Raw genomic sequence first — 23032 nt, forward strand, 5'->3', positions numbered from 1 at the left:
TATTCATTTCAACATACACCAATGTCAGGCGGGAGATATTCCTGCACAGCCACATGATGGAATGAAATTGGAGCTTCTACCATCGCTATCCATAGCTCCAGGACTAATAAAGTATGTAAGAGTGCTTGATTCTAAAGAAACATGGACTCTTTGGGGAGCTGATTGTCTTAGTTGGCTATCCAGTCAGTGTGGATCAGATTGGTGCTAACAACAGAGGGGTTTGGCCCCTCCAATCCAGCTGGGGTGGATTCAGGACTTCCCTCCCTTGCCCTATCTTTGGTGGAGATCATGGCACTGAGGCTTGGACAGACCTCGAAGAAACTAAAATGAGCCAAAGGAATTTCCCTATCTGTAATTGCCTTGTGAATTTAGCCCTATTTAAATACATTATCTTGAAATTCATTCATAGAATAAATTTGTTTAAGTACATTAGTAGCCTTTGTCTATTTCGATGTGCACATTGAATCTACTGTTGTAGGTACAGCTGTATCAACATACTTTTCTCTTGATTCTACCAGGGGAGCCCACCATGCATCACTGGACCAGAGCTCCCCACCCCAGAGTACAACTCCTCCCACCTACAAAGTCCCACTGCTGGGATCATATGATGGAAAAGATGATTTTCCACTACGAAAAACTGGTGAGCAGTCAGCATATCCTGAGATTTATTTTTAAACTACTTGTAACAGCTGAAAAGTAAATGCCCAGCTAAATAGAGCCATGGGGAATAATGTTATAGTATGATGTTGAAACTCATGTCAAGTCTGAGTCAGCTAAAAACCATAAACATTTTTTTTCAATTCATTTTGGATTCAGTTGTTCTGTATCTATCCCTAGGTACAAATAAATAAATTATTTGATATTTTTACATCAATTTAATGATTTTTCCCAAGTGCATGCAGGTATTATGCAGTGCCAAATTGTCGGGAAGGTGTATTATAATTAGCTGTGATATCCAACAGAGGTAATCTATTGAATACATAGAAACCCATGCGAAAGACTTGTGTTTAAAAGTACATATTGCCACTATTGTCAAGTGAAAATGCTGGTGCTGTTTCCCTATTTTTACTTGTAACCTAGGAAAATTGTGTTTTTATAAATCAACGTCATAACACACAAATGCTGCTTTGACTGTTCCAAGAGGATTGTTGTGTCTGTTCCTGTAACTCAATATTTTTCATTCTACCTTAAAAGAGAATCGGGGATTAGATATTAACATGGTAATCTGATCACTTTTCACCCTGGAAAATTGAATTGATTCTATTCTACTTTAATCCCATTTGGCATAATGCTAGTCCTTGGTTAAAATTCATTGGTCATCAAGATCAGAGGCCATTAACAATTTTTGCGGTGAGCAATATCTACTCCCAACAAAATTTTGGAACTATTGCTAAAAAAAAGAGATATCTTGGTGGTTGTATCAGATAGTTCGAGGGCAATGCGTTGTTTCGCTAGTTTTATTCTTGTTAAGGAAAGAAAGACATTGAAATATCCTGTTCATTTTAAAGAATCAGAAATGTTGATACTTTAATAGTTAACTAAGTAAATCAACAAACGCTATGTTGCGTCCCCATATATACAGTAAGAAGTCTCACAACACCAGGTTAAAGTCCAACAGGTTTATTTGGTAGCACAAGCCACAAGCTTTCAGAGCGCTGCTCCTTCATCAGGTGAGCGGGAGTTCTGTTCACAAACAGGGCATATAAAGACACAAACTCAATTTACAAAATAATGGTTGGAATGCAAGTCTTTACAGGTAATCAAATCTCAAAGGTACAGACAATGCGAGTGGAGAGAGGGTTAAGCACAGGTTAAAGAAATGTGTATTGTCTCCAGCCAGGACAGTTAGTGAGATTTTGCAAGCTCAGGCAAGTCGTGGGGGATACAGATAATGTGACATGAACTCAAGGTCCCGGTTGAGGCCGTCCTCATGTGTGCGGAACTTGGCTATCAGTTTCTGCTCAGCGATTCTGCGTTGTCGTGTGTCGTGAAGGCCACCTTGGAGAACGCTTACCCGAAGATCAGAGGCTGAATGCCCGTAACTGCTGAACTGTTCCCCAACAGGAAGAGAACACTCCTGCCTGGTGATTGTCGAGCGATGTTCATTCATCCGTTGTCGTAGCGTCTGCATGGTCTTCCCAATGTACCATGCCTCAGGACATCCTTTCCTGCAGCGTATCAGGTAGACAGTGTTGGCCGAGTTGCAAGAGTATGTACCATGCACCTGGTGGATGGTGTCCTCACGTGAGATGGTGGCATCCATGTCGATGATCCGGCATGTCTTGCTGAGGTTGCTGTGGCAGGGTTGTGTGGTGTCGTGGTCACTGTTCTCCTGAAGGCTGGGTAGTTTGCTGCAGACAATAGTCTGTTTGAGTTTGTGCGATTGTTTGAAAGCAAAAAGTGGGGGTGTAGGGATGGCCTTGGCGAGATGTTCGTCTTCATCAATGACATGTTGAAAGCTCCGGAGAAGATGTCGTAGCTTCTCCGCTCCAGGGAAGTATTGGATGACGAAGGGTACTCTATCCGCCGTGTCCCGTGTTTGTCTTCTGAGGAGGTCGGTGCGGTTTTTCGCTGTGGTCCATCGGAATTGTCAATCGATGAGTCGAGTGCCATATCCTGTTCTTATGAGGGCGTCTTTCATCATCTGGCGGTGTCTGTTGCGATCCTCTCCATCTGAGCAGATCCTGTGAATACGGAGGGCTTGTCCATAGGGGACGGCTTCTTTAATGTGTTTAGGGTGGAAGCTGGAGAAGTGGAGCGGAGAAACTACGACATCTTCTCTGAACACCTCCCAAGGCCATCCCCACACCCCCACTTCTTGCCTTCAAACAGCCGCACAACCTCAAATAGACCATTGTCCGCAGCAAACTACCCAACCTTCAGGAGAACAGTGACCACGACACCACACAACCCTGCCATAGCAACCTCTGCAAGATGTGCCGGATCATTGACACAGATGCCATCATCTCACGTGAGAACACCATCCACCAGGTGCACGGTACATACTCTTGCAACTCGGTCAACGTTGTCTACCTGATACGCTGCAGGAAAGGATGTCCTGAGGCATGGTACATTGGGGAGACCATGCAGACCCTACGACAACAGATGAATGAACACCGCTCGACAATCACCAGGCAGGAGTGTTCTCTCTCTGTAGGGGAACATTTCAGCAGTCACAGGGATTCAGTCTCTGATCTTCAGGTAAGCGTTCTCCAAGGCGGCCTTCACGACACATGGCAACGCAGAATTGCTGAGCAGAAACTGATAGCCAAGTTCCGCACACAGGAGAACGGCCTCAACCAGGATCTTGGGTTCATGTCACTCTATCTGTAACCCCCACAACTTGCCTGGCTTGCAAAATCTCACTAACTGACCTGGCTGGAGACAATACACATTTCTTTAACCTGTGCTTAACCCTGTCTCCACTCACATTGTCTGTACCTTTAAGACTTGATTACCTGTAAAGACTCGCATTCCAACCATTATTTTGTAAATTGAGTTTGTGTCTTTATATGCTCTGTTTGTGAACAGAACTCCCACTCACCTGATGAAGGAGCAGCGCTCTGAAAGCTTGTGGCTTGTGCTACCAAATAAACCTGTTGGACTTTAACCTGGTGTTGTGAGACTTCTTACTGTGCTTACCCCAGTCCAACCCCAGCATCTCCACATCATGGTACCTATGTATAGTCATTCATTTCTTTTAAATGGATTGTATTCCACTGACAATATGTTCTTGACCAAGACAACAACTGGTTCTGTTCTTCACATTTGACTCACCTGGTATTCCAGAACCCATCTCAAAATGATGTATGCTCAAAATGCAGTTAACATGTAAACAAGGTGAAAAGATTACCTACTTTTCACACCTAATCGGAATCTCTGTAGTCCTACGAGCTTGAATTGATCTTCTGTCAGCACCAATCAGATGAGAAAGACCGTTTTCTAAGAATCTAATCAATGTTGAGCATTGAATTACTGGTGCAGACGATTTAGTGATTAAGAAGTAATAGTTAGCAGAAGGAACATTGGGCCCAGTTTTAATCTCATTATCCCACTGCTGTTTGTATTGGTTTGCAGTGGTATTTTGTGTTAAAGGGTAACTTATTTTGTTTCAGCAACATTAAGAAACTACCATGATTGAGAAAGCATGTCTGACACTATTGGGGAGGTCAACAAAGTCAGACAACTTTTTAAAAATACATATTGTATCAATGCTGATATTTTATTGTATGTTTTAGGGATTGGGCAACACCGAGAAGCATTGTATTGTGTAATCCTGCTTAGACTGACAGCATTATGTGACAGGAATTTAGTGTGGGACTGGAGTCGTGTACTAATTGGATGAGTAGGGTTTTTGGCCCCTTCCCTCAAGTGCATGAGTACAACAGTTGGGTTTTCTCACAATCCTGGTGATTTTCATGGTAATTTTTCTGATGCAAGTCCATAAATTGCCAGAATTATTTGGATTCAACCTCACAACTTGACATGGTAATGTTAGAACTTAGAACCTATGGATTGATAGCCCAATAGTATAACCATGAGGCCAGCATATTTAAGAAGGTAATGCTAGAAGGAAAAATAGGCATTGAGCCCAGTCAGTCCATTAATGAATGGCATCCCATCTCTTTAATAGCTTAAGAAAAAGTTTTTGCATTAACACTTCTATTCCCAAAGGTGATCAAGGAACATTTTTGAACATTTGTGCATCTCCATATCTCTATGATGTAACCCTAGCAAACTTCCCATCACAAACAACAACCCTATTATTTCCCCTACCCTTGCCCTCCCAGACCCCACTTAAGTTCAAGAACCATAATGGTTTATAGAATGTTGAATCAGTTTGGGTCCATATTTGTTTGTCAGTTCAGTTTAAACCAGGATCCTTATGAACTATAGCATACTGGCTAACATTTTGTGTGGTTATCAAAAATTGAACAGACGTGGGTGGGGATGGTGTTGAATTTGGTTTCCCCCAGTTCTAGGTGAAACTCAAACTGAGTATCTGCAATTGGATTATTGATAAGTAAGTGCCACTACCCCATTGTCCACTACCCCATTGTCTCTGTGGATGATTGAGAATAAGTTGCTGAGATGGTTCGTGGCTAAATAGGATTTGCCTTGCTTTTTGTGGGCAGGATATAATTTCAATTTTGTTAGGTAGATGCCAATGTTGTAGCTGTTTGGAACAGGTTGACTTAAAAGTTTATTTATTAGTCACAAGTAAGGCTTACATTAACACTGCAATGAAGTTACTGTGAAATTCCCCTGGTCGCCACATTCTGGCGCCTGTTCGGGTCAATATACCTAGCCACTGCGTCTTTCAGACTGTGGGAGGAAACCAGAGCACCCGGAGGAAACCCACGCAGACTTGGAGAGAACCTGCAAACACAGATAGTGACCCAAACCGGGAATCAAACCCAGTCCCTAGTGCTGTGAGGCAGCAGTGCTAACCACTGTTCCACCATGCTGCCCCCACGGACTTATGGCGTGGTTTATTCTACATACGAACATATGAATTAAGAACAGGAGTAGGCCATTTGGCCCCTCAAGTCTGCTCCGCCATTTGATAAAATCATGGCTGATTTGATTGTGGCGCCAACTCCACTTTCCTTTCTACCCCTATAACCTTTCTTTCCCTTATCATTCAAGAATCTATTTAAATCAGCCTTAAAAATATTGAATAACCTGAAGCCCAAGACTTCCACACTAAAGCTGGGCTGTTGTTGAGGCCCATAGCCTTCACTGTGTCCGATGTGATCATTTCTTGGAGTGAACTGTATTGACTGAAGATTGGCATTTTGTGATGGGGTGCCTCAGGTTGATGTGAGATGAATCATCCACTCAGTACTTCTGGCTGTTTATGTTTGCCTTTACCATGTGGTGAATTTGTAATTCTAAACCTGCCACTCAGGGGTGGTGTGGAAAGCAAAAAGAAGGAAGATGAGAAAAATATTAATTTCAAGTTGGGGAGAGCAAGTATTTTGCACATCTCCAAGGAGTAGTCTTGAGAGCAGTATAAACAAAGTTTAGAAGCACATCACACTATTATTTATCAACAGAGGATTGATGCATGGCATGCAGAATTCTGGAAAAGATAATTGAAAAGGTGAATGGAAAGTAGAAAGAAATTTGAATCTAATACATTTATTTATACAAAGGGCTAATTAACATAAATGAGTGAGACTTATGGAAATTTATTGCATGGGAGGAGATCATTCGGTCCATTATGTCTATTCCAGTTGGGAAAGAGCAATCCAGCCTCACCTCACTTTTCTGCTCTTGATCTGTCACCTGATCGATTGTAACACTTGAAGTGCATGTCCAAGTACTACTTAAATGCAATTTGTTGAGCATTTATTTTCTCACAATACAGTGGAACTCACAATTTGTGAACATAAGCAGTAATAAAAGCGGTAGTTATTTACTGTGTGCTTAATTTAATTTTGTTTCATATAACACAGAATGTATTATTTGTTGCTAAGTATTCCTATTCATGTGCATTTAGAACTGTAAAATATATATTTCTTCATCATGGATAAGGTTTAGGGATTATTTTGGCTACACTATGTAATACTCTTCAAGTTTTAAAATTGCCTTCATATATTTATGTGGCGACGCTTTATAATTAAAAGGAGCAGAAAGGCAAGATGTAAACAAGTATGCAGTTCAAAATTTCACTACTTCTTTAATTCATTGCTGAGAAACCCATGATGCTGACACTGGAGAATAGGTTTTTCCCCTGTGCATTGTTGTTTTGAGTGATTCTTGTGTTTGTTTTCAGTCTTGCATCAGTGTGAATAACATGGTATTCATGAAAATGACACGTCAGTACTTTGTAGTTTGTGTTTTTCAATATTGGGTCCAACCTAATAGTGGGTAAAGATAATTGTAGGTTTGCGAAGGTGTTGCAGTTGATGTCAGGGAGTGGATATTAGTTGACCTACAGACTTAAAACAACTTTGGCCATACGCTATAAGTGCCAAAATAGTCATTAACTGTATTTATATAAATTTGTATTGACCATTAAAAGTGCCAGCAAAGTTTGTAACTCTTGATGAAAGCAGAATTTTGGGTTTATAATCTGGTGTCATTCCATGAAAGATAATTCAGTGAGCCTTCATCCTTTCTTTGTCCCAATACATGTTGGTGCTTGGTATTCAAGGCAAAAAAATTCTCAAAGCTAAAATCATTTTTCTTCAAATAATATATGCAGCTTCCGAACCCAATTTGAAGGTACGTTCCAGATTAAAACAGAAAGTGGCTGAGAGGAGAAGCAGCCCGTTATTGAGGAGGAAAGATGGCACAATAATTAGCACATTCAAGAAGAGAGCTATAGAAATCACAGGTAAGGTTGTAGAATCAAACACTGTGTGTGGTGCATCGCATCAGAACCATTTATAACCTAAAACTTAAAGAAACCCTAGCTGGTAGTGATTTTTGTGGATACGGATCTGTGGTATTCAATTTGTTGCACGCTTGCTATTTTTAAAACTTTACCAATTTCCCCCCTGTTAAAATGCTAACTACCTGCTGGAGCATAGTTCCGCAGGTGCCACTATTCACAGACGGGTCCTGCAGATGAGTGCCACCAGGCTGTTTACCGTCATGCATCAAAGACAAACCCAATTCTGAACTTAACTGATATTAATAGAAGCACTCTATTTTAGCATTTCTTGAATTCACTGGATAGCAATCTGGTATGGTAATCAGGATGATTTATTCCATTGGATTTCATCCAAGGATGGCAAGAACAAATCTGGGACATTCCTTCTTTATATGGCTCATCCACACACTGGACAAACTTGCTGAGAATTTGATACTAAAGATGGAGAGTCAATTCTTTAATGGAACTAAATGATGGATTTTTTTAATGCTATGAAAGTTCCAACATTCTTTTAACAGCTCCAAAACCTATTGCATCCAGACATTTTATTCGAACAATTAATTAAATGATGAGTTCAAATCTGCTGTGGTGTATATTTGGTCCATTAAAATAATGCTTGGTGCATAGTATTTTCATTGTTGTATTGTGCTGCATCTGTGTATTAAAGTTCAGATTTTAAGCTTATCATTTTTAGATTTAGTTCCATTTTTTCTGTATGTATATATGGTCCCGGCCTCCTCATCCGGCAGCCCAAAATCCCGAAGGACCCAAAGACCGGGTCCTGCCGTGTAAGTTACAATCCCCATCAGGCATTGCTCTCCATTATATCAAGGTCATGGTGCGCTCTGATCCACTGATCTTTGGGTCTTGGATTAAAGGCAGAAGCCTTTTCCCTTTTTTAGCTGCATTCAGCTCGGCGGAGAAATCAGCCCAGCTTTAAATTACCTTATTCCCCTCAACCCAGGACCCAAAATCCTGAAAATATCGTATCCGGTACACATACAGTCCTGAGCTTCCCGGATACATTTTTAAATCAGGCCATGTAAGTCCGTTCTAATTGGTTAACAACAAATTCCGATTTCACTAGAATGGTAATTTTCTAAACCTAAATAATTCAGTGTTGATCTGTGGCATAATTACTCTCAGCTATAGGTGCGGAATCATACAGGTGTAGTAGGGACCACATAAATGGTGGAAATGTACATTAAAAGCTAACAAAATTCAAAAAGATGCAGACGTTCAAATAGAAGTGGCAGAATAGGAGATTATATTCTTTTATTATCTTTGGAAAATCTCCCCTCCCTCAAACTTCAAGGGGAGCTTGACCTTCCCTCGAGCCATTGAATAGAGATAGTGCTCTATGAGCTGATTTTGAAAAGAGTTACCCTTGTCACTTTATCATGCTAACCCCATAGATTAGAACTGCAGTATCCCTTAAAACTATAGGTGGCTTGTGTTATTGGCTGTGCCAGTCTTCCGTTGTAGGTTATCAGTATATGGCCTTGCAGCAGATACCTCTCCTCTGCATCTGGTTCCCTTCTGACCCAGACTCGGGGCAAGATATTTCCCCATGATCAATAACAGGTGGATATGGCAATGTTTCCAGATAATGGTTGGCACATGGAGACCAATTTAGTTTTGCTGACTGATGGTACCTTTTTCATGCTAGACCACTGGAAACATGAATGATCTATTTGCCAGATGGTTAGTCTGACATTCACATTTCATACTACCATCAGATCTGCCATCACAGCCTCCATTGGAAACTGAGCATCCAGGGCATTGATTGCCAAAGTGATATATATGCATCTCTGTGTGCAGTTGCAAATGCCAGCAGATGGGCACAGGACTAGCAGCTTGGCTTAACTGATTCTTCCATTAGTCTTTCGCCTCTTCCTTCAAAATGTTGATTTGGGGATTTCCAATTGGAGCTGCACAAACAAAAAGAGCAGGAGAGTAATTAGTACAAAGGCTCATTATAGTCTATGGAGGCAGAGCACTAAGTAAATCAGGGTAGAAGTAGCTGTAACTTTGCTAAGTCAATCTTTGGGCTTTTAAATTTCTACTCACGACTCAGTCCCGAGCAGCTATGGATGTTCATTATATCAGGATGCTATTATAATCAGGGCTGCACTGGTATCAGGGTTGCAAAATTCTGGACGCAGTTTGCCATTACTTGCACATCAATTTCTCTATTATGAAGCTTCCGTCACCCAGCCCAAAACCTATCCAAAGTTTGATCAGCACCGTTGGGACTGATCTTGGACGATCAGAATATGTGTCTGAGTTGAAGCTAGGATCAGCTATGATCAGCCCAAAGGTACTTGATTCGATTTTTTTTTCTGTTCGTTCATGGGATGTGGGTGCCATTGGCTGGGCAATAACGCTATTTGTTCTTGAACTGAGTGGCTTGATAGGCCATTTCGGAGCACATTTAAGAGTCAACCACATTGCTGTGGATCTGCACCAGATAGAGATGGCAGATTTCCTTCCCTAAAGGGCATTACTAATGGATTTTTACAACAAACGACAATGGTTTTATTGTCATCATTAGACTTTTAATTCCAGATATTTATTGAATTCCGATTTCACCGTTTGCCATGGTGGGAGCATTATCCTGCATCCCCAGGACACTAGTCCAGTGATGGTACCATTACACCACCGCCTCCCCATGTTATATGCTAAGTATCATTGACATCTTACAAGAAAGGAAAATATTTTTGGTCTAAGTACTTACCCTCTTTGCAGAAGAACAGCAATTGCTGGAATGTCTTGGACTTTTATTTGCAAAGCATGAATTATATTGATAATATAGATATCCTTGAGCAAGGCTCACCCCTTGTTGCTCCAGTTGCATCACTGTTGATTCTGGAGCAGTACCATTCCAAGTATTGCAGATGCAACTTCCGGCTAAACTGACAAGACACTGCAAAGCTGCCTGACCTCAAACTGTGCCATATCTGAGAAATCTGCATTCTCCGTCTATAATATTGCTTCCCAAGTTGGACAGCTCTAGGGTAATAATCAGAATAATTTGAAACCTCTACTGCCACAATTTGTATTGGAGCCATAATTCTCATAATTAATGTGAATAGAGTAACCTCATAAAGAGGAAATTCCTACACGGACTATTATAATGACAATAAAATTCAAGTGGGTCCAGACAAATTCTTTTAAAACTGTTCCTTTTATTAAACTGAAAATGACATGCAAGTCGGGCTACCCCACCAGAATATTCTGTGTTCCATAATGGGTTTTCAGACAGGTTCTAGAGTTTGAATAGCATGCTCTGAAAACTTTGCTGCTTTAAATTATTGACCACCCTAGAAAGTTCACCTTGCGAAAGATATATCTGTTCCAGTGCCACTTTATAATGTAATTCTTATATTAAATAAAACCAAGAAAAAGTAGTTATGGCATCCACAATGGTTGTCATCAATAATATCGTCATTGTATATAGGATTTTCTACCTCCACTTGCTAGCCTTTCATTTTCCACCCATTAGTGTAAATGGTTGGAGAGTTGCTCGCTGGCAATTGCACGAATGGAAAAGCCTGGCCAGTGAGTCAGTCAAAGTTATGCACCTTCCTAAATTGAAAAATGGTGAGCTGCCCCTTGATTTACCGTCCAAATATTGCATGTTTTTGTAGTGGGTTTTAACCTGTGCTTTTTTGGTCTTGAACATATAGCTAGAGTGTGATGAGGCTGCTATTTCCTTGATGCTAGTTTCTTTGTTTTGATTGTTTCAGTTTCCTCAGTATGTAACAGTGCTCCTGGGTCTGGCCCTAGCTCTCCGAACAGTTCAAACAATATTCCTGCAGAGAACGGAACAACCGGTTCTGTACCCAATATTCATGCTGAGGTAATAGCTTGTGCCTACCTTTAAATCTTGAAACTAGTTATTTCCAAACATGTCATAACTAGCTTTTATTTAAGCTCTCGCTGTAAAGTCTGCAGGCGTTAAGTTTTTAGTATTAGCATTAAGTGTTCACATTAATTAAGTTATATCATTATAAGTGCTCCAGTTGAAAAGAATCTGTTGAAAGTCTGCTTTCAGGATTGGAAGATGGTAAGAGCTGTAAGAGTCACGTTAAGGTTCATTAAAACCTTGAAGATAACAGTAAAAAATAGCAAATATTCTGGATTATGCGGCAACAAGCTTCGGATTTATTCTGATTTTATCAACTATGTTTTTTAAAATAGTTTTGAAGATGTTCAGTTTCTACTATGAGCAATTGTTTTAAAACTAAAACTCTATTCTGTCTCGCCAATCTACATCAACCCCAGCCGTAGAATACCATTACTCGTTGCACCAGTATATATTTTCAGTTTGCAGTGAGCTGTATGCTTTGGGATAGTGTCCAGTAGAAACTAAGTTGAGAATGGCCAAACCCATTTTGCAGAGGTTGCCTGGGCTGCATTTGGCAGCATGCTAATCCACTTCCCAGAGTCATCTATTGAATGTTCATGTGACATATCAGTCACTCTTAAAGTTTAATTTGTAGGGTCATATATTTCGAGAAAATGTTACAAAATAAAGCAAAAATGCAGCAGAATTTATGTTTAATTTGCCATGGATTATTGTCCCTAAATGAAATGTTACATGAGTAATTGTGATCTTGAATATGGTATAACTTGGAATAAAAATTAAACAGTTTTTCAATGCTGCTCTCTCCTACCAAGTACACAATCTAAATTTCAGATACACATTTTCTGATTTATGATCAATTTTTTTTGCGTTGTGGTTGTGTTACTAGTTGTGTTCATACTTAATGTTTTGGCAATTGAAGTACCAAGTAATAAATTATATCACGGTCAAATAAGCATATTTCATTTGCCCCCAGCTTACCACCTATATCTATTACACTGAACTGTTACAATGTTCAGCTCAATTATTTTGGACTGTTTACAAATAATTTAACCTTGAAACTACTGTAGAGAGCAAACATTTAGAAAATGAAGGAAGCTTTCTGAAATGTCAGGCATGCCATCATGCATTCTGACTAAGGATGACTCATTCTGATATCAAGAAAAACGATTTTGTGCCATGGCTTGTCATTATTAAGTGTTTATGAAGGTTTCATTGCTGCAGGGGATTAAGTACTGAATTAGAACAAAATATCTAGAGGTCTTGTCAAAATCTTGTGAAAGCTGGCTTTGTTGCTTCTTGAAAAGGGACACTGGATCGATGAAAGCTGAACTGCAACCTAGGTGTGTGTAAGCATAACAATAGTTGTTCTAAAGTTCTGCAAAAGCTGCCTTGATGTGAAAATATGATAAAGCAATAGTCTTAGGCTGTCTTGTATTCTGCAGCTGGGCACTACCAGCTACTCTTCTCCCTTAGTATCAAGTGGAGAGTTGTTCCAAGGGCTAGTGTATTGTTTATACAGCATGTTTACAGCATATTTTAGTCTGAATCTTTTTGGTCAAAGTTCAGAAAGTCTACTTCTTCCCAGAGCACAATCATAATATTCTGTCTTCTACTGTAATGTGTATCGCTGATTTATATAAAAAGTAGTATCAGGTCCTTTAAATAAACTTAAACTTTCCCGTGAAGTAAAGCTTAGCTCTACACTCGAGTTTTCCAATGATTGCAACAGATAGCATCTTTAGTACTGTGCATTCTCTGACTTGGCAATAAGAATACCTCATGCAGCTCAATATACTTTAATTGTTGGTTCTGATGTTCATTGGTATCTGGGTCAAGTTAGTTCATCAATAAACAGAATCTCAAGGAACCTTTTTTTTATCCACAGCATATGCACCCACATCACAAAGCAGTGAACTCTGATGGGTCAGCAAGTCAGCTCAGCCTCTACACGTCCCCCTCACTGCCTAACATTTCCCTGGGGCTCCCAGCTACAGTCGCAGCATCCAATGCACAGATCAATGTAAGTAGACAATTTTATTGTGTTGAATCCTTCATCTCGTTGGGTTAATTAAAGATTATCCCCTTTAGTTCACTTCTAGTTGTAATTTTCAATCAAAATAATGCTGTCAGACCTTAATTTATTATTAAAAATTCTCTTTGAGCAACAGCAAACACCAAGAGCATTAGATCTTTGTGGTAAATGAGACCAGGAAAAGCTGGCTTCGCTACTTTGTGTTTCTGTGGTATTTTGTGATTGTGTGACTATGCACAGAATAAACCAGTACCAAGAGCCTTAAACCAATGTAACAATACCCCACTTAAGTAATTGTCAAAAAAGTTAGTCAAATTGCAAGCTGTATTTACTTTCCAATAAACCAGTGCATTAAATTACATGGCGTTTGGAGGTACTTGTCTTTGTAAGACCATAAGAAATAGGAACAGGAGTAGGCCATTCAGCCCCTCGAGCTTGCCCCGTCATTCAATAGGATCATGGCTGATCCAACATTCCTCACGTTCACTTTCCTGTCCTTTCCCTCTAACCCTTGATTCCTTTACTGATCAAAAGTCTATCTCTCGGCCTTAAATATAGTAAGAAGTCTCACAACACCAGGTTAAAGTCCAACAGGTTTATTTGGTAGCCAAATCCACTAGACATCTTACTGTGTTTACCCCAGTCCAACGCCGGCATCTCCACATCTTAAATGTACACAGGACTCTGCCCCCACAGCTCTCTGTGGCAAGGAGTTCCAAAGTGTCTCCACCTTCAGAGAAGAAATTCCTCCTCACCTCTGTCTTAAATTGGTACCCCTTTATTCTAAGACTGCCCTCTGTTCCTAGGCTCTCTTATGAAGTGAAATATTCTCTCAGCATTTAACCTGTCAAGCTCCTTAAGAATCCTATATGTTTCAATGAGATCTAAATTCCAGTGAGTAGAGTCCCAACCAGCTTAATCTTTCTTCATAAGACAATTCCTCCATAACGAGGATCATCCTAGTGAATCTTCTCTGAACTGCCTCCAGTGAAATAATATAAGGGGACCAAAACTGGTAACAGTACTCTAGATGTGGTCTCGTACCTTGTACAGTTGCAGCACCCCCCTTACTGCAATCCCCTTGAAATAAGGGCCAACATTCCATTAGCTGCCTTGATTACATGCTGCACCTGTGTGTTAGCTTTCTGTGTTTCGTGCACAAGTACCCTCAAGTCCGCCTGTATTGCAGCTTTCTTAAGTTTTTCACCATCTGAATAATACGCTATTCTTTTGTTCTTCCTTCCAAAATGAACTTCACATTATAAATACTCCATTTGCCAACTTTTTGCCCACTGACTTAACCGATCAATATTTCTTTGTAAATGTTTGTAACCCTCTTGCAACTTGCCTTTCCACCGATTTTTGTGTCGTCTGCTTCCTTCCTCCAAGCCATGAACATATATTGTAAACATTTGCGGTCCCAGCACTGATCCCTATTGAGCCTCACTGGTTACAGGTTGCCAACCGGAAAAAACCCTTATCCCCACTTGCTGGTTTCTTCCCAATAGCCAATTCTCTATCCATTCCCATATACTACCTCCAAAACTTGGGCTCTTAGCCTTTTGTGAGGTACCTTGTTGAATGCTTTCTGGAAGTCCAAATACAATGCATCTGGTTTCCTCTGTCCACTCTGGTTAAGACTTCCTCAAAAAACTCTAATAAATTAGTCAGATATGATTTCCCTTTCATGAAGCCATGCTGACGTGCTTGATTGGATTATGATTTTCCAAATGTGCTGCGATTACTTCCTTAATAATAAAGGCCCATTATCTTGGCCTTTTAATTGAAAATGTTTTTTTGAGACTATTGTCACAATTTAGAACGTTCAATGTTTCTTATAATGTCAGGGATAAGAAAGAAGATACATTAAGTACAGGGGTAGCTGCCTCATATCCTGATATTTTATAACTTAACCCTATGAAATTTGGATAAGGTGCATATGTAGGCTTATTTTTTTGATGATAGACTTTCATGCTATCTCTCCACTATGCAGTTTTCTTATTGACAGATGGTCCGGATATTCTTAATTGTCAACTAGGCTACACCAATATAAAAATGTTCTGTCGTAGTTTTCCTATTTTATTTCTTCTACAGTCCTTATTTTGGTCTTTATTCTTCTTTTCTTTTTTTCTTCATTCTTTTCTGCCTGCCATAAACTTAAGTCTGGAAACAATGCAACCTATAAAGCATTTCTGAGTAAAATTGTGTTAATGGGTGGAATGGGAAAAAAACACACGTCCTGTTACAGAATTTAATTTGATTTTGTTTGGTTAATTGTACCTTCTTTCCCCCATTTATAGGCCTCACAAAAGATGTCAACCCAACAAGAAGCAGAAAGACAAGCTATTCAGTCTTTGCGTCAGGGTGGTGCCTTAACAGGGAAGTTTGTGAGTACAACCTCAATACCATCTGGCTTGTCCACAACGGCAATTGAAGGAGAAGCCAACACTCACAGCCACCCCTCCCTTCTCCAACATGTGCTGCTACTGGAACAAGCTCGACAGCAAAATGCTTTGATAGCTGGTGAATAGTTTTTACTGAAGTCTTCAGAATGTATTTAGAAAATGTGTGGCAAAACAAAAATCCGAGAGAGACAAAGTCCCAAGTTGATGATGGTTGTTAAGTTTATAACTGCCATGTGTGCAGTTTATAATGTTTATAATTCTTTTGTGAACCATAATATTTTTAAGGTATGACTCCAGATACCGATAGGGCAATCAATGCAGAATACTCTCAGAAACTGTGGGATGAAGTATTAATTTCACAGGAGAATGTGATATAATAACTTTCCTGTGTATTTATTAATGAACTGCCTCATAAGTAGATAAGTCCTGTACTTTACTTTCATTTGCATATTTATTAGCCCCACTGATATTTCTGTCCCATCTGTGTTGAAGTGAGCACCTGCCATTTTGAAAACCTATCCAAAGTGATAAAGCATTAAACTCACTTTGCCTTGGCTCAACAAGCAGCCCATTTTATGCAAAGAGTCACAGAAGTGACTCTCAAAATACAAAAATGTCATGAACTACTTCAAATCTCTCCATTGCAAAAGCAAAATTCTGCGGATGCTGGCAAGCCGAAATAAAAACAAGAACTTTTGTAAATACTCAACAGGCCTGTGGAGAGAAGCAGAGTAAACATTTCAGCTCAAGTTTCTGTTGAAAGATCATTCAATTATTTTAGTCACATTCGATCTTTAATTCTGGAAGACATTTTATTGCTGAGTCAACAACTGGAATCTCAGTTCTGTTTTTGGCCATAAATTTGATTTTTTTCCTCTGTGAGGACTTTTAAAGTGGTAGCTCAGATAACACTCTACCACTTTTATAAACTGAATTCTAATTGACTTCCACTGTAATCCTAGGTACAGTGAAAATCTGAAGTGACTATTCTATTACTAAATTAACAAAAGGAAGTACAAGCAATCCATTGAATAAATATTGTGAGCTAGTGAGGAAATGTAAGTTTATTTATTAGTCACAAGTAGGCTTACGTTAACACTGCAATGAAGTTACTGTGAAAATCCCCCAGTCGCCACATTCCAGCACCTGTTCGGGTACACTGAAGGAGAATTTGGCATGGCCAATGCACCTAACCAGCACGTCTTTCAGACTGTGGGAGGAAACTGGAGCACACGGTCATGGGGAGAACGTGCAGATTCCACACAGACAGTGACCCAAGCCGGGAATCGAACCCGGGTCCCTGGCGCTGTGCGGCAGCAGTGCTCACTACTGTGCCACCCCTGGTCGTGTAGTTAAATTAATTGACAATTCTAAAGCAAAACTTTTGAGCCTGTGACTCAATGATTTCTATAAAAGGACAATCAGCTAATGATTTCTATGACACAGCGCTGCTAAATAAACTCGTAATAATATAAATATTATGCCTTGTTAATGGAACATGCAAGAAAGGGCAATTTTCTTAATGAAATAATACATGCAAATGGAAAACATGTCACTTGTACTTGGAAGTCCAAAATTATTGCATGAATCTCACGTAGGTAAATAATCCCATATGTTTTTTAAAATTTCTATCTCAATGTAAAAAAGGTTCAATCAACAGCAATGGCCATATATTTGAAATTAAATACATTCATCAAACATGCAACTGAGCTACCACACCTGATACCTTATCAAGTGTTCATCTATCATGTTGAACTTTAATCAAATGTAATATCTCTGTGGGCTTTAGAATTGTGTGCAAATTATAGGCCTATGAAAAAATAAACGTAGTTTAGGTTTCCCTTTCTCTACTAATTAATTCAGCTTTACTGAGAGAAGTATTGTCCTTTTAAGTAATGTAAGAACAGTTTGTTAACTCAGACTTTAATTTATGCTGTTACACTTGCTGAAAGAGGGAGCAACATTCAGATATTTCTTTTAATATTTAACAAAATTATAAATCATAAACAGCATGATTTATAACACAAACATAGAAAATAGGATCAGGAGTAGGCCATTCGACCCTTTGATCCTGCTCCATCATACGTCATAGAGACATAGAGCTATACAGCACAGAAACAGGCCCTTCGGCCCAACTCGTCCATGCAGACCAAGTTTCCTAAATTGAACTAGTCCCACTTGCCTACATTTGGCCCATATCCCTCTAAAACCTTCCCATCCATGTACCTGTCCAAATGTCTTTTAAATGCTGTTACTGTACCTGCCTTTACCATCCCCTCTGCAGCTCAATCTGGAACTCACTTCTTAACATAATTGTGGGAGTCCCTACACCACATGAACAGAAGTGATTCAAGTAAGTGGCTGACCGCCACCTTCTCAAAAGGCAATTAGCAGCAAAAGTTAACCTTGCAAGTGATGCTCACATCACATGAACGAGTAAAATATAAAATCCACTTGGCTTCATGGTCACAAGTAACTTTTCTAGCTATTATCCCTACTTCCTTCAAGGCAACAATGAACACTTTCAAAGCTCTCCCCTGGCTCCACCCTGGCCGGTTCCTTCATTGGCTTCTCCTCCTTTGTTCACATGAGTCACCCCTCGTATATTCTATAGATTCATCCTTGGTATCCCTCTCGTCACCATTTATATGCTATGCTTTTGTCATGCCATTTGGAAGCCTGAAGATGACATCCAGTTCTGCTTTCTCCACGGATTTACAAGAGTTGCCACTTTGACCAAATGCTGTTCCAATAAAGACTTGGGTGAACCCATAAATACTACAACATATTGTGGGAAAAACAAGATCAACTTGACCCTCTGACATGGCCCGATCACACTCACAGGCTGCCTCCTTAAAGCTAATCAGGAGATGCAGAGCATTGGCGCATTAGGAGATGCAGAGCATTGGCACATTGCTTGATCCTACATTCAGGTTCACATTTGCTGTGCCACACAGGCCATTTGCCTTTCTTAGTTATGATCATGGCTGATCATCCAACTCAGTATCCTGTTCTTGCTTTTCCCATATATCCTTTAATTCCTTTAGCCCCAAGAGCTATATCTAATTCCTTGAAAACATACAATGTTTTGGCCTCAACTGCTTTCTGTGGTCGCTAATTCCACAGGCTCACCACTCTCTGGGTGGAGAAATTTCTCTTCCTCTTAGTCCTAAATAGTTTACCCTGTATCCTGACACTGTGACATCCCCACCATGGGGAGCATCCTTCTTGCATCTATCCTGACTAGTCCTGTTAGAATTTAAGTTTCTATGAGATCTTCCTCACCCCGCCCCCCTCTAATTTTTCTAAACTCCAACGAATATAATCCTAGAGATTTGATCTCTCCTCATAAATTAGTCCCGCCATCCCAGGAATCAATATCGTAAACCTTCGCTACCCTCCCTCCATAGCAAGAATGACCAAAACTGCACACAATATTCCAAGTGTGGTTTCACCAAGGCCCTATATAAATGCAGCAAGATGCCTGACTCTTTCACTATGAAGACCAACAAACCATTTGTCTCATTCACCACCTGCTGCACCTGCATGTTTAGTTTCAGCAGTAGGTGTACAAGGTCACCCAGGTCTCGTTGCACATTCCCTTCTGTTAATCTATAGTCATTCGGATAATAAACTTCCATCCTTTTTTTTTCTACCGATGTGGACAACTTCACATTTATCCACCTTATACTGGTTCTTCCATGCATTTACCCATTCACTCAACCTGTCCAAATTGTACCAAAGCATCTCTGTATCCTCACAACTCACCCTCCCACCCAGCTTTGTGTCATCTGCAAATTTGGAGATATTACATTTAGTTTCCTCATTTAAATCAGTGGTTAGCACTGCTGCATCACAGCGCCAGGGACCTGGGTTCAATTCTGGCCTGGGGTGACTGTGTAGAGTTTCCACATTCGCCCCGTGTTTCGCATGGGTTTCCTCCAGGTACTCTGGTTTCCTCCCACAGTGCAAAGATGTGCAGGTTAGATGGATTGGCCACGCTAAATTGCTCCTTAGTGTCCCAATATTTGTTGGTTAGGGGGATTAGTAAGGTAAATACGTGGGATTACAAGAAAGGGCCTGGGTGGGATCCTCTGTCAGAAGTGCAGACATGATGGGCCAAATGGTCTCTTGCTGCACTGTAGGGATGCTATGATTCAAAATCATTAATATATATTGTGACTGCTGGAGTCATAGCACTGTTGTTCTCTGCGATAACCCACTGGTCACTGCCTGCCACTTAGCGCTGTGAGGCAGCAATGCTAACTACTGTGCCACCATGCTGCCAAAAAGACCTGTTTATTCCTACTCTTTGTCTCCTGTCTGCCGGCTAGTTTACTATCCATCTCAATACACTATTCCCAATCCCATGCGCTTTAAGTTTTAGACATTGATATAATTTTACACACTAACTCTTACATGGGACCTTGTCAAAAGTTTACTGACAGTTCAATTCAACCACATCCACTGGCTCCCCTTCATCAAATCCACTAGTTACATCTCAAAGAATTTCAGTAGATTTGTTAAGCATGATTTCCCGTTTGTAAATCCATACTGACTCTGTCCGATCCTGTCACTGTTTTCCAAGTGCTTTGTTATTAAAACCTTTATAATGAACTCTAGAGTTTTCCCCACCACCGACGTCAAGCTGACTGGTCTGTAATTCCCTGTTTTCTCTCTAACTCCCTTTTAAATAGTGGGATTACATTAGCTACCTGTTACGGGGCTGTCACAATGTTTTTCTTGTTGTATTTAAAACTGTTGATCTCCTCAAGTAGCCAAACAAAGCCACAGGGTGGTTTAAGATGATTTGTTACTGTAGCTACAGGACCCTGACTAAATCTTTAAGACCAATCAGTGTGTTGCATTCAGAAATACACAAGCAATTATAGTTTCAAATTCAATTACATGTAATTAGCATATACCAATCCAAGTATAGGAGTTATTGCTATCCAGTCACAGTTATTGATTAAGGTTACATCATGCATACATAGGATATAGTGTTCAATTATAACTTGTGCATGTTATATCATTAAGTAATGATAGCTATATCTCTGACCAATGGTATATCAACCTCCCTTTCCATTGTTCCTTGTTCTAATGGACAAACAAGGGCTGCACATCGTTCAATTAAATGGCCCTTGATTCTTATCTAGGTCTGCTTTAATCAAGATCTGTGGTTTGCACATAGCTTTCGCTGTGTGACTGAGATACATCATACAGTTGATGTGATTTTTAAACTTGTGTGATTATTAAACCTTTCACTACCCTTCAATCTGTAGGAGCTGTTCATGTTTTATGGTACTGCTTTACCAATTTTAAAATGCTGCTCATGACTGGTTCTGTTTCTAAAGTCAGAAGTGAAGCTGTCAACTTCACATGACTTCATCTATCAGTACGTGGAATATTGCAGCATAGGTCATGGAAAATGTTCAAATGTGCAAACATTATTGTAAAAGAGTAACAATGATATTTCTGTGACTTAACTTAGTGCCACTCCATGCGCAATCGCCATTGGTGACAGGTGAAAGAGTTTCCACCAGTCTTCGAACAGTGAATAAGTTGCCTCGGCACCGCCCACTAAGTCGGACCCAATCAGCTCCTTTACCCCAGAGTCCACAAGCCTTACAGCAGCTGGTAATGCAGCAACAGCACCAGCAGTTTTTGGAGAAACAGAAACAGTACCAACAACAAATCCAACTTAAGGTAAGAGAAACAACAGATTAATGCTGCAAGGTCAGAACTTCCCTGTTATACATCTGCAATGTACAAATAAACCACACAATTTTCAATATGGATCTTGTTTGTTAGGCAATTGTTTGACTGCTTTACCATAATATTGCTATGATACGAGAGCCTTGCAGGATCTGCAATGCGGAAAAGTGTGAGGTGATTCACTTTGGAAGGAGTAACAGGATTACAAAGTACTGGGCTAATGGTAAGATACTTGGTAGTGTGGATGAACAGAGCGATCTCGGTGTTCATGTGCATAGATCCCTGAAAGTTGGCACCCAGGTTGATAGGGTTGTTAAGAAGGCGTACGGAGTGTTAGCTTTTATTGGTAGAGGGATTGAGTTTCGGAGCCAGGAGATCATGATGCAGCTGTTCAAAACTCTGGTGCAGCCGCACTTGGGGTATTGCGTACAGTTCTGGTCGCTGCATTACAGGAAGGATGTGGAAGCATTGGAAAGGGTGCAGAGGAGATTTACTAGGATGTTGCCTGGTATGGTGGGAAGGTCTTATGAGGAAAGGCTGAGGGACTTGAGGTTGTTTTCGTTAGAGGGAAGAAGGTTAAGAGGTGACTTAATAGAGGCATACAAGATGATCAGAGGATTAGATAGGGTGGATAGTGAGAGCCTTTTTCCTCGGATGGTGATAGCTAGCACGAGGGGACATAGCTTTAAATTGAGGGGTGATAGATATAGGACAGATGTTAGAGGTAGGTTCTTTACTCAGAGTAGTAAAGGCGTGGAATGCCCTGCCTGCAGCAGTAGTACTCTCACCAACATTAAGGGCATTTAAATGGTCATTGGATAAACGTATGGATGATATTGGAATAGAGTAGGTTAGATGGGCTTTAGATTGGTTTCACTGGTCGGCGCAACATCGAGGGCCGAAGGGCCTGTACTGCGCTGTAATGTTCTATGTTGTACGATGGCATGACAAGATTTAAAAGTATATATATTTTTGTAATAATCATCCAGTAAGATGAATCACCTTGCATTTCTACAGTCTCTTCGAGATTATAAACAATATAGGCAAAAGGAGGAATTCAGTCCATTTGTACCTTTACCAGCTCTTTGAAAGAGCTATTCCATTAGTCCCACTCCTCTGCCTTTTCCCGATAGCACTGCAAATTTTTGGGGGGTTGGGAGATGGTGGGAGCAAAACATATCCTTAAGCACTTTACAACTAAATAATTATTTATGGAATATACTTGTTGAGTTGTGGGAAAGCACAGCAGCCAATTTGCACGTTGTGAAGTTCCACACACCGGCTTGATCAATGACAGTTGAATCTGTCTTGGGTATACTTTTTTGAGGAAAGAATGTTAGCCACGAGATCCCAACCCTTTGATTGCAGTGGGATCTTTTAAATCCATCTAAATTGACAGATAGGACCTTAGTTTAATGCCCTATACAAAAGATGGTAACTCTGCCAATATGACATTCCAAGAGTATTGAATTAGAAGTGCCAGCCACTGTTAGGTGTTCAAGTTCTGGAATTGAATTGAGTAAATTAAAGAGAATCCTGTTAAATTCCGAAGTAGAAGTTGTGGATAGAAACAAAATTGGTCAGAAAATGCCCTGGGTGGCACAGTGACACAGTGGTTAGCACTA

General features: G+C 40.2%; 1 protein-coding gene across 14 annotated transcripts in view; it reads left to right on the forward strand.

Moving 5' to 3' along the window:
• Positions 1-23032, forward strand: part of hdac5 (histone deacetylase 5) — a 300915-nt gene that overhangs the window by 194187 nt on the left and 83696 nt on the right. For all 14 annotated transcript variants that reach the window (XM_078223915.1, XM_078223918.1, XM_078223921.1 and 11 more), the window contains 6 exons: positions 519-640; positions 7214-7345; positions 11134-11246; positions 13141-13275; positions 15588-15810; positions 21184-21398. In XM_078223915.1, the coding sequence (XP_078080041.1) occupies positions 519-640; positions 7214-7345; positions 11134-11246; positions 13141-13275; positions 15588-15810; positions 21184-21398 (940 nt within the window). The remainder of the gene's footprint in view (positions 1-518; positions 641-7213; positions 7346-11133; positions 11247-13140; positions 13276-15587; positions 15811-21183; positions 21399-23032) is intronic.

The sequence above is a fragment of the Mustelus asterias genome, chromosome 11, assembly GCF_964213995.1.
Source record: "Mustelus asterias chromosome 11, sMusAst1.hap1.1, whole genome shotgun sequence".
Taxonomy (NCBI): Eukaryota; Metazoa; Chordata; class Chondrichthyes; order Carcharhiniformes; family Triakidae; genus Mustelus; species Mustelus asterias.